Below are 13,569 nucleotides of genomic sequence, written 5' to 3' on the forward strand. Positions count from 1 at the left end.
TATATAAATGAAATCTTTTAAAACTTAGATTTAATTCACTCCAAGTCAAAGAAGCATACAAGAATAGTAAACATGAACTTCTTTTTGTTGGAATCTGCTATATTCCTAAAAATGCTTCCTTACACAAGTTGCATGTTTGTGAGTCGGTAAGAATCGGAGATCTAAACTATAATACGACACTTAATAGAAGTCCATGAAGCATAAAGTATATATTACAGTGACCATTTTCTGTTAGAGTCTGCTATACTCTGCTTACACTATGTTATATTACTATAGGGCACTTTGTATCCGAGATCTGAACTTTCAATGAAGAATAAAATGCAAGTCAGAGACCTAAATTTTGTTGAAAGCTGCAATACTCACTAAATCAGTTAATGAACTGTAAAATGCAGGTTGGGATTAGATTTTCTTAAAATTCTACAGATCACTGACCCAAATGGAATCCCCCTCCCCCTGAATATCTATAGTTCTTCAATCTTGTTCTACAATGCAAAATTTGAAGAAAAGCATAATTTTTATACCAATGTTTATCTTTTAAATCATTACATTTATGAAATCAAAATCATTTTATCATTTTGAGTAGAATAGTTAAGTAAACATGAAAGAGAGAAAGAAACAATTGAATGCAACCTTCAGTAGAGTAATTTGAATATGTTTTGTATGAATTCAATGCAATGATTTCTTACCATTTTATCACTTACCCTTGCTACAGTTAAAAGATCATCAACTGTTTTAGCTTTTTCTATGTCATCTTGTAATCCAGGATAAAACACAGCTCCATTCCTGTTGATTGAAAAAAAATTATTTGTTTTATTTCACATTTGTACAGCTATTCCATATGCATAAGATATTTGTGAATTGATAAAATGTTTAAACAATACTAACTGCCAAACTTATCATGAAATTTTGACATAAATATGTTAAGCTGACAAATCAGAAATGTACTACCATCAGTTAATCTATGAAATGAAAAACATTAAAACTAAACAAACAATACTTAAATATCTGGCAGCAAAAAATATGAAGGTCACCTACCCAACACTATTAAAAAATGCTGTGATGGCTTGAACTTGTAATTTTTTACTTGTGTAAACACACATTTTGTTATAATCAGATAAAAGATAGATTTTTCTGAATACTAACCCTGAGTAATGTTCCAGCATTGTCTTAGCCAGTTTGAACACCAAATCAAAATACTGCATCAGTTTTATATTATGTACAGATCCCCTGAAATATAAAATAAATATAAAAAAAAATCTGGCAATGAGTTATTTTGTTAAATAAAAACAAACAGACCAGAAATATCTAAGCTTGTCTCTTATGTTATAATGTAAAAACAGTTGTTTTAAATGTTTATTAAATCACAATTTTTTTTTACAAATGAAACTTTGGACCATCCTTGGTTTAATCTGATAATAACATCACATGATTTTTTTTACAAGGGATCATTTGGACTATGCTTGGTTTAAAACTGAAATAACAAGATTTTTTTATAAAGGACCATCTACACCATGCTTGGTTTAAAACAGTGAAATTAAAAAATATTTTTTATAAAGGATCATCTTGACCATGCTTGGTTTAAATCATCAAGTAATTTCATAGTATATATATTCATAAGAGAGGGTCTGAATAGGGGGGTCCTTCATTTCTGTATTCTTTAATTTCATAGGCCATTTTTCTCTATTCTTTATTTTTCAGCACCACATTATTCTCTATTTTATTTTTTTGGCCTATCTTCCTCTATTCTATATATTTTTTGGCCTTTATTTTGAACTTTTTGTCCATTATTCTCTATTCTGTGAACCCCATCTATACTTTCATAAGACAACAGACATATGAAACTGAACGATAGAATAAACTGACACGGTTCTATTGGCCTGATGAGCTAAAATTACCTGATAAAACTAAATTCTGTTCTGTAATTTTCAGTATCAGGAGGAGTCATTAAATCTAACCATAAAACAGGTTGTTCTGGATCTACCAGTCTCCTGTATTGTACTGCTATGTTAAATACATCACGCCATAAGGCTCTCTCTGAAAGGGTAACAATTTTATATCAACAGCTAGTGTATTCCTTTGTATACGTTTGGTAGCAAATAGTTATTTACATATTTTTTTTCAAGATTTTAAAGGTGACAGCCATGTTTGAAGGTAGTTTAGTCATCAACCAAAATTAAAAAAGCATATCTCAAATGTACCATTTAACTAATGTGGTCCTCATATGATTTTTGGGGTAAAATTTTCTTTTTCTTCCATTTTTGAAGGTGGCTGAGCTAATCAACATTTTTTACATGGAATCATGACATGATGGTCTGGATAGGGGTTCTTCATTTCTGTATTATTTAACTTTCCAAGTCATTTTTCTCTATTCTTTCTTGTTTTTTTTTGCCCATTATTCTCTATTCTTTATACTTTTTACCTATTTTTCTCTATTTTTTATATTTTTTGGCCTTTGCTCTGAGTTTTTTTGCCCATTATTCTTTATTTCTGTAAACCCCATCCAGACCCTCTGACATGGTTACAACTTGCAATAATTATATTATGAAACTGATACATGAAACATGATTTAGCAGAGAATCAATTTTCATCTAACACAGAAATTATAAATGTCTTATTTATTGAAAATGTAAAAATAAAATTAATATAATTACGATTTTTCTCCTTAAAACTTACCCATTTGTTGCTTATTTTGTCGTAATCCTTTCCATTTTGCCTGAAAAAAAAAACCCATTTACTTAGATTAACGTATCACTGAAAAAATATATTACATTAACAATCAAACTTCTACAAGTAAAAGGGACATAATCTAAAATATCAAAGTTCTAATCACCTGAGGACATGAGCTCAAATATTTGTTAATTTTTCATTGGAGGGACTTAAAAATACATAAGCTAATATTGAATCAACCATGTTCAACTCATCAGACATACATACATGTGATGGACTGTGAAACTCAGATCAGGAGATTGGGAAATTTGGTCAGGAGATTAGGACTCAGATCAGGAGGTTTTTAATCGACATAAATTTTGTCGTAAATGTAACCGTGTGCTGTAGAAGTTGTCTTTTAAAGTGTGTTTTCTTCAACTTTCCGTCCGAATGTATTATCTTTATAGTACTCTTGTACTTATAAAGTTTCTCTATTTTTATTCAACATGTTCAATACAACATTCTTTTTTTTTTAGTATGTTCTTTAAATTTTTTATTTCACATCTTTTCCGTGATTATTCCTAAGAACAATCATTGCAATCAGAACATTTATTTAACTATCTGCAATTACATCTTTTTTGCATGTTAAGAAACTCATTCAAACTGAACACAAGGATCATAGTAACTATATAAATTTCAATTTAAGGCTTGAAAAGAAGTATAGAACCCTCAAATAATTTTCAAATTATTACTTTTTTATTTGTCCTAAGACATTTAAAATCATTTAATTACCATCCTTTTATGATTATTTGTTCAATTTATATTTTGTTTATATTCTTTTAAAAATTTACATTATTTTAAGGAAAGTAACTTAAAATAGGATAAATCAAGGGAAGTAACCCAAAATTCATTTTTAAATACACAAAGTTTTTATTACACAACGGCAGTTAGCCTGAGGTAAAAATGATTGTTTACCAGTATGTTTGACACCCAAGCTGACAAGTGAAACCATATAATTATGCATGTTAACTGATTTACAGGTAAAATATAACTTCAGGTAATGTCAGTTACACCAGATGATATGTTGGGCTGAAATTTTTCATTCAAGAAATATTTCATACACAGGATTTTTTTCTCTTTAACGGGAGGTCGAGAGGAGACCCCTGAAAACGGGATTATTGTACTCCCGTCGAGAGGTTCACATGTATGGACATAAAAATACACATTAGATGAATGCTAATTTTATTTTAAATCTTACTATACAGAATTCTAAAAAATTTTAAATCACTTAACTTTCTCCCAAAACACTTAAACCTAAACTAAATCCTAGAATCTTATAACATTTCAAGATATATTTAATCAAAATTCATAATTTTCAATATCTATAAGTTGATGAATCCTCATTATTGATCACTTGACATTAAATTACATCCTGTCTCATATCAAAGTTTTGAAGCATCGAAGCAGTATCAGTGAATGTATTAAGCTTCAACTTGGTTTTACCTTAAACAGCTAAAATTCTGGCATGAACTAAGTATATGTATGTTATACAGAAACAGTGAATGACCGAAGAATGTTTGAATTATTAATCTTCAACTTTGTTTTAACAGCTATGCTCCATTTGTAAGGGAGAAGATACACATCAAATGTTCTACAGATTGTAGTAAATGGTTTAACTGACAAACTGTAGGTAACAGAGACAATTATTCACCTACCTCTAATAACTGTGCTAGGTGTTTTGAAGATAATCCCATGGCTAAATCATATCTTTTATTAGGTGTATAACCATCAGTATTGACTAACCTCTAATAACTGGGCAATGTGTATTGAAGATAATCCCATGGCTAAATTATATCTTTTATTGGGTGTATAACCATCAGTATTGACTAACCTCTAATAACTGGGCTATGTGTATTGAAGATAATCCCATGGCTAAATTATATTTTTTATTAGGTGTATAACCATCAGAATTGACTTACTTCTAATAGCTGGGCTATGTGTATTGAAGCTAATCCCATGGCTAAATTATATCTTTTATTAGGTGTATAACCATCAGTATTGACTAACCTCTAATAACTGGGCAATGTGTATTGAAGCTAATCCCATGGCTAAATTATATCTTTTATTAGGTGTATAACCATCAGTATTGACTTACCTCTAATAACTGGGCTATGTGTATTGAAGCTAATCCCATGGCTAAATTATATCTTTTATTAGGTGTATAACCATCAGTATTGACTAACCTCTAATAACTGGGCAATGTGTATTGAAGCTTATCCCATGGCTAAATTATATCTTTTATTAGGTGTATAACCATCAGTATTGACTTACCTCTAATAACTGGGCTATGTGTATTGAAGCTAATCCCACGGCTAAATTATATCTTTTATTAGGTGTATAACCATCAGTATTGACTAACCTCTAATAACTGGGCAATGTGTATTGAAGCTAATCCCATGGCTAAATTATATCTTTTATTAGGTGTATAACCATCAGTATTGACTAACCTCTAATAACTGGGCAATGTGTATTGAAGCTAATCCCATGGCTAAATTATATCTTTTATTCGGTGTATAACCATCAGTATTGACTAACCTCTAATAACTGGGCTATGTGTATTGAAGCTAATCCCATGGCTAAATTATATCTTTTATTCGGTGTATAACCATCAGTATTGACTTACCTCTAATAACTGGGCTATGTGTATTGAAGCTAATCCCATGGCTAAATTATATCTTTTATTAGGTGTATAACCATCAGTATTGACTAACCTCTAATAACTGGGCAATGTGTATTGAAGCTAATCCCATGGCTAAATTATATCTTTTATTAGGTGTATAACCATCAGTATTGACTTACCTCTAATAACTGGGCTATGTGTATTGAAGCTAATCCCATGGCTAAATTATATCTTTTATTAGGTGTATAACCATCAGTATTGACTAACCTCTAATAACTGGGCAATGTGTATTGAAGCTAATCCCATGGCTAAATTATATCTTTTATTAGGTGTATAACCATCAGTATTGACTTACCTCTAATAACTGGGCTATGTGTATTGAAGCTAATCCCATGGCTAAATTATTTCTTTTATTAGGTGTATAACCATCAGTATTGACTTACCTCTAATAACTGGGCTATGTGTATTGAAGCTAATCCCATGGCTAAATTATATCTTTTATTAGGTGTGTAACCATCAGTATTGACTTACCTCTAATAACTGGGCTATGTGTATTGAAGCTAATCCCATGGCTAAATTATATCTTTTATTAGGTGTATAACCATCAGTATTGACCTGCATCATTTTACCAACAGCATCAGCCTTACATATCAATATTTCTTTATTTCTATCTAATTCTTCAAATTGTAATAAATTAACATCTCTGAAAATACAAGAATATGTCGTTTATATTTTGAGTTCAAGAAATTGCATTTAACAAGACAGTATTGGTTACCTTAATTAGTTAAAGGTGTAATACCACCAAATCATAGTAAGTAATATCCGGTTGCATACGAAAATAGGTCGAAAAAAAATATTCCCTTGAATTTGACAGTTGTAGGTAATTGATCCTACATTTCATTGCAGTAAAACATTTCTGAGTCATAAACATATATCTTGGGTATTTCAAAGCACCATTATTTCTTTATTTGGGGTTTCTATAGAATATTTTGGAAACTTGAGGTTACATGGTTACAAAAGCTTGTACACAGGTTAAAAAAATGGGAAAATTTGATTGTTTAACTTCCAGTGATGGTTATTTTCTTATATGCAATGAAATATGTGAATTTTTTTCTATAGTACTGGACAGGATAAAACTTTACTCATGCCAAGTATTTCTTTATTTGAAACAAAGATAAATTCTGCACAATTTTTTGAAAAGTGCAAATCTAAGAAAGACTAAAGGGGAAAATCATTGGTGGTATTACACCTTAAGCCTGTTTTGAAAAGATGTCAATTGAAAATAATATTATGCCACGAGGAAATATTGGAGGTTGTTCCTTTTTTACTTGTCCAAAGAAATTTATATGAGCATCAATCAAAGTGCATCTCAAATACAGTCAAACCTGCTTTAACTTTGGAGAACATTATTTATGAATAAGCTGAATTTGGATTTTGAGCTAGCTTTAAGTAACTGTGAGTACTGTGTTTTGAACTAGCTTTCAGTAACTGCGAGTACTGGGTTTGAACTAGCTTTCTGTAACTGTGAGTACTGTGTTTTGAACTAGCTTTCAGTAACTGTGAGTACTGGGTTTGAACTAGCTCTCAGTAACTTTGAGTACAGGGTTTTGAACTAGATTTCTGTAACTGTGAGTACTGGGTTTGAACTAGCTTTCAGTAACTGAGTACTGGGTTTGAACTAGCTTTTAGTAACTATGAGTACTGGGTATGAACTAGCTTTCAGTAACTGTGAGTACTGGGTTTGGATTTAGCTTTTAGTAACTGTGAGTACTCTAAGATTTGTTATTTGTGTCTTTTGTTTTTTGTTATTTGTTTTTGTGCTTGGTATCAATCTGATCGGTAAGCCCTTTCCAAATGGTATTTAAAGCTTGTTCTTTCATTGTGATTTACACCATTGTCCTAGGTTAGGAAGTGGATTGAGGGCTAACATGTTGAACCCTGCCACACTCTTTATGTGCCTGTCCAGAGTCAGGAGCTTGTAATTCAGTGGTTGTTGTTGGTTGCTGTCTGCCCTAGTTGCTTTTGTTCATTGTGGTAGTACAAATCAGGCCTTTAAAGCTGTAATTGTTCCAATTGTTGCCCTTCATATCACATCTCCTTATTATTATATCCATAAGTTCAATGGACCTGACAAACAATATATGATTTATACGAAGTTCAGGTCAATGAGTTCACCAATTATCAAGATTTCCTATTTCAATATTGTACCCTATTTAATCAACCTTGATAATAATGTTGAAAACTCAAGTTATATTCAAATTTTTTCCTTCATTGGTTATCTAAAACAAGGGTGCACATGGTGAAATGTTTCACCTACTTTACTGATTATAACTGGTTTTACATTGAAAGTCAGTTCGATAAAGGTTTTACTAAAAATAAAAACCCTGCAAGACAGACATGTTTTTATTGGTATAAATATTGATTTTGTTATCAGTAAATTAAAATCATACTAAATAGTTTTGTTATACACATATGCACTTTAACAGTACTACAATCTGTCGATACCTTTATTTTGGCATTGCACAAGGTCATGTATTTCTCTGACGTCTTTACACTAAATCCATTGGATGTTGGATGTGAACTGATTGATATTTCAGTCTTAGATACATGATTTTTTTTATTAGTTGTTATTGGCTAGCTGTCAGTAACTGCGAGTACTCTCAGATCAGTACTAAGTGTCCTTTTTGTTGTTAAGAATGAGGGATGTATAAATACCCTGCCACGTCTGGTCTGTGTTTTTGTTTGAGTGTTCTGCTTTGTATTGATCTGATGAGTTAAGCCTTTTTCAACTGATTTTTATAGTTTGTTCTTATGTTGTGCTGTTGCACCACTGTCCCAGGTTAGGGGAGGGTTAAACGCTCACAAACATGTTTAACCCCGCTACATTCTTTATGTGCCTGTCCCAAGTCAGGAGCCTCTAGTTCAGTGGTTGTCGTTGATTGATGTCAGTCATAATTTTTTTTTCGGAAATTGTTTTGTTATGAATTTGGCCGTTAGTTTTCTCAATTGAATTGTTTCATATTTTTTATGTCGGGGCCTTTTATATCAGACTATATGGTATGGGTTTTTCTCATTGTTGAAGGCTGCACGGTTGCCTGTAATTGCTTACATCCACTTCATTTGAACTTAGTTGGTTGATAGTTGTCTCATTTGCAATCATACCTCATCTCCTTATTTTTATAATGTTCACATTACAATCATTTCCCATACACCAAATATAGTTGACCTGCTTTATATAGTATCTGTGGCCATAATTTTATAAAGCCTTTTGTGAGTTGATGCCCATTCTTATCATTAAGAACCATTAAGATTACCTTCACATGGTAACTAATGATTGCCTTGTGTTGCTAAATGTCATGTTGTTAATGTTTTTCTTTCCCATTCTTTTTTTAATCATCTTGCACTTAATCAATAAATGTATTGAAAATTCCTTTACGCAAACAATCTGTACAAAATTTTTCTTCTACACACAACCTTTTGGTTTACTTACGGTATTTCTGGTTGAAGACCTGGTTGTTCCTTATATTGTGTTTTAAATGTAAATGGAGATATCTTGGCCCAACGATCTTTAAACTCATGGTTTAAATCTTCATCCAATTTCAGTTCTGTTAAAGAATATTCTAAATGTGCATGCAAATATCGTCCATATTCTGCAAAATTAAATAGATTGTTGTAGCTCTAGCACATTTTTTATAACCAGATTAGCCTTTAACATATGTTGGATAATTTGGAATCAGTGCAATTTAATGTAAGAAATTCAATGTTAAATAAATTTGTATTTAGCTTGGTGTAATCTTCTGGTGATGTTCAGGAAACGTGATGCCCTAATCAGTTTTACTACTCAGAGATATCTGATTTAAAAGCCAATAAAGACTAATTTTTAATTTTCTATTACTGAAGAAGAAAAAAAGAAAATGACTATTGTTATGATTTTATGGCTTTAAATTTCTTAATATTTAAGAATGGTCACTCATTTACCTGTATCACTCCCCTATTTTACAGTCAGCTGTGCAGTATGCTTAAACTAGAGGCTCTAAAGATCCTGTGTCACTCACCTGCGTCTTTAACAATGGTCATTCTTTGTAAAAATCATCATTAAAGGGGAATAACTGTATTAAAAGTTAACTGACAATTTCAGTCATGTTGATATATTTGTAGATCTTATCCTGCTGATTATTTTTCCTTTTTCAAGTTTCTATTTATCTATTGTTGTTTTCAAGATAATAGGCAAAAAATGGGCAATAACTTCAATTACAAGTCAAATAAAGATTTCAGCACTCAAACTTATTTGAAGATCTTGTCTTGCTGATCTTTTTTGCTGTTTCAAGTTTTTGTTTACCTATTATGATTTTTAAGATAACACGCAACAATGAAAAAAAATGGTAAAATATGTCGTTTAAGGGCAATAACTCCTGGAAGAAGTCGTCTGACAGTTTTGATGCCAACAGATAATAGGTAGATCTCATATTTCTGAACATTTTTGCTTGGTCAGATTTTCTTTATCTGCAGTGGTTTTCAAGATAATAGACAAAATTGCATTTTACCCCTATGTTCTATTTTTAGCCATGTCAGTCATGTTTGTTGGCAGACTGGGTCATCAGACAAATCTTTTAAACTAGATATCCCATTGATGAGTGTGTTAAGGTCTTTTAATACTTAAATATCCATTTACTTTTCATAATATACATTTACATCCATGAAAAAAGTGATAAATATTTATGAAGACAGTCAAATAATATACATACATCAGTGTGTATAACAGTCAAATAATATATATACATCACTGTGTATAAAATGACAATATCCTGTTGCTCTGTAAAAACATACTTGATTTTAACAGCTTTATATTTCTAAATCACATAAGATATATATTTATTAACATGTCTAAGAAAGCAATGAGATGCAATCTCTTGTATAACACACATTTTAAACTATAGAAAGAATAAATACAAGACAGAAATTTATAAAATAAAAAGGCAACAATTCTAACACTTGCCACTCCTATAAATTGTATTCCTTGTAAATATTCATCCTCACTATGGAAAAACTAGAGGCTCTAAAGAGCCTGTGTCGCTCACCTTGGTCTATGTGCATATTCAACAAAGGATACTCTTCAACATTGTAGATGAGAATAGAATTCATGACAAAAGCTCTGTTTTGTTGATCTTATACAGTCGATTCCGGTTATTTGCATAGCCTATTTGTCAGACAAAATTATGCAATTAAGCGGAGTATGCTTATATCCGAAATGCCAAATTACGGAGTCAAATAACATCGATAGTCCAGATCAGTAAAGGAAATCCCTGAAGAAAGATGAACGTCCATAATCCACTTACAACATATTGAATGCTTATTTATTCTAATAAAATTTATGTGTCTAGTGTTATACATGTTATTTTATTTTGTATTCTTTCAATAAAGTTTATAAACACATTTTGTTTTAGTTTATTTGCGTACCGACTTTTCCTTTACCTGAGATATGAAAATAAAACTAATTGTTCTGAAAATAGATTTGTTTCTATGACCCGGATGTACAATGTACATTGTTACGCTTTGATTAAATTAACTGTTTAACAATACTACACAGTTTATAATCATTTTAAACAATAAATGTGTACTAAACTGCCTTTGATATGCAGTATTTACCGCTTGCACAGTGATGTAACACTGTTTCTTTAACCTCGTTAGTTTCGTATATGCAAAGCAGTTAACAGGTAATGGGGCCCTGTACGGGTTATTTGCAGGACACGAGTGTTGAAAGAGAGAAAATATAATAATTAGAAGTTGATTTTCTTTTCAAAAAATATTAAAAATAAAAGATTGATGAATAAAATTCTTCAACCATATATAAATGCCCTGTAATATTTAACATAAGTGTAGATCACCCCAAGCCGAATTACGAGAGTACACATTGGATAATGATCGATAATTAACAGGGGTTATTGTTTTTAAAATTCACCCCAAATGTAATCTATGAACAATGTTTGAAATCCAATCAATAATTAACACCTTTTGAGATAGATTGGACGTGTTTTTACAACAATCACCTGTTTGACATTTTTATGACCTCGAGGCTTAAAATAGAACATGGGAAACTTTACCTGTGTACACATCGAGGCTTATTTTATAATCATATAAACACGAAAGAAACTGTTTTAAAACTTTATTTAGATAACACAAAAGTAAATATGAAATAATAACGAAAATTATGATGCATTCAAGAAAAATATACTTACCAAATTGCCGTTTCCGGTCAAAAATCTCGTCAGTTTTAACTAAGCATATCTAGCTGGCGAATATTTTCTATGCAATTAACCGAAAGGCCACTTGTAAGGCTATGCATATAACCGGACAATTTAACATTAGATGAATGGGAAATGGTTTTGTGCAGGAGAAAAGTATGCAATTAACCGAATTATGCTATTAAGCGGTATGCAATTAAGTGGAATCGACTGTATTGCTGATCATTAGTCTGTTTAGTTTCTCTCTATGTTCTTTAGTTTTTGCTCAAAACACAAAAGAGGGTAAAAAAAATCATCATTTATGGGCAATCACTCCTATAAAGAGTGACAGTCTACTAATTATATTGGGAAAATTTGACTTGTAAGTAGAACTTGCCTTGCTGATCATTTTTGTGATTTAAAGTGTCTATTTATCATATAAGACAAAACGCAAAAAAAAAATGGTAAAAATCGTCATTCCAGGGCAATAACCCCAATAAGGAGTTGTCGGAAGAATTTCTTTCATTTGTCTTATTTGTAGATCTTGTCTGGCTGATCATTTTTGTTTAAGTTTCTATCTATCATAATTTTTAAGATATAAGGCCAAAATGCAAAAAAATGGAAAAATTCTTGATCAAAGGGCAATAACTTAACGAGTTGACTGACAATTTCAACCATGCAGACTTATTTGTAGACCTTGTCTTGCTGATTATTTTTGCAATCTAAAGTTGCTCTCTATCTATTACAGTTTTCAAGATAACAGGCAAACATGAAAAAAAAGGTAAAATTTGTCATTTAAGGGCAATAACTCCTGTAAGAAGTCGTCTGACAGTTTTGATGTTTACGGACAATTGGTAGAGCTCAACATTTTGAATTTTTGTTTATATCAGATTTTTTCTATTTATAACAGTTTTCAAAATAATAGACAAAACTTGTATTTTACCCCTATGTTCTATTTTTAACCATGTCGGCCATCTTGGTTGGCAGGCGGGGTCATTGGACGCATTTTTTAAACTAAATACCCCAATGATGATTGTGGCCAAGTTTGGTTAAATTTGAACCAGTAGTTTTAGAAAATAAGATTTTTGTAAAAGTTAACAGACGTGGACGATGACGGACGACGACAACGGACGACAAGTGATGAGAAAAGCTCACTTGGCCCTATGGGGCAGGTGAGCTAAAAAGGAATTCAAAGGAAATGTAAAAGAGTTGACATGCTAAAATGTGTCACATGCTGAACCTAATGTGACTGAATATGCTGAGTCTTTGAGATCAAGGTCATTCTACAGAAGCCATAAAACTTCATATTCATCAGTTAACCATGAAAATGAGTTTAAATGATTTTTAGCTGGGAAAAGAACTTAATCACAAGAAGCTTAATGCTGCTCAGTGAACCATGAAAATGAGGTCAAAGTCAATTGAACAGTGTCAGATGAACATATATATAATGCCTTTTATTGATTCTATAGACCAAATTCTATTGACTATTTACTTATTGTACTTGAGAAACTGACCTAATCACAAAAACATTTGTTTGTTGAGTTATCATGTTGATTTCAAGATACATAAATATACAATGTTTTATAATTATTTTTTTTAGTTTTTGCACTAAAAAAATAAAAGCTAACATAGTTTCAGTAAATAGACTTGTAGATTCAAAATTTCACTTACAGAGCTATTATAATTCCAATCATGATTTACAGAGTCTTTGGATTCCAAGTCCACAATTAAGGAACTTTTGGCATTCCAGTTGTTCTGACACATCTAGTTGTAATAGCCTTTGTAAGTGGACAGAACTAATACATTGAGAGAAAACTGACTGCATGGTCTCTAGTTTTATTGACTAAATGATAATGATATGAAAAACTTCAGAAAACCGATGCAAAATCTATAAAAACTATAGACATTGCTTCATAATATTTTTCTTCAACACAGATTTACATCTACATACCTCTTAAATAATGAGCACGTAAAAATTCAGGAGTAGCTTTCATCATAGGCATATTGTTTACCATTACCTGA

At 31.2% G+C, this 13,569-nt stretch overlaps 1 protein-coding gene across 2 annotated transcripts in view; it reads right to left on the bottom strand.

The window, feature by feature from the left end:
• LOC127698222 (tetratricopeptide repeat protein 13-like) overlaps window positions 1-13,569 on the bottom strand; it is a 58,548-nt gene that overhangs the window by 14,726 nt on the left and 30,253 nt on the right. For both annotated transcript variants that reach the window (XR_007980756.1, XM_052201579.1), the window contains exons 12-18: window positions 13,499-13,565; window positions 8,817-8,976; window positions 5,858-6,029; window positions 2,674-2,713; window positions 1,896-2,034; window positions 1,144-1,227; window positions 702-783 (exon numbers count right to left, since the gene is read on the bottom strand). Coding sequence is in view for 1 of the 2 variants with exons in the window: in XM_052201579.1 (XP_052057539.1) it covers window positions 702-783; window positions 1,144-1,227; window positions 1,896-2,034; window positions 2,674-2,713; window positions 5,858-6,029; window positions 8,817-8,976; window positions 13,499-13,565 (744 nt within the window). In the remaining variant the exon portion in view is untranslated. The remainder of the gene's footprint in view (window positions 1-701; window positions 784-1,143; window positions 1,228-1,895; window positions 2,035-2,673; window positions 2,714-5,857; window positions 6,030-8,816; window positions 8,977-13,498; window positions 13,566-13,569) is intronic.

Source organism: Mytilus californianus, unplaced genomic scaffold, assembly GCF_021869535.1.
Source record: "Mytilus californianus isolate M0D057914Y unplaced genomic scaffold, xbMytCali1.0.p SCAF_4, whole genome shotgun sequence".
Classification (NCBI taxonomy): Eukaryota; Metazoa; Mollusca; class Bivalvia; order Mytilida; family Mytilidae; genus Mytilus; species Mytilus californianus.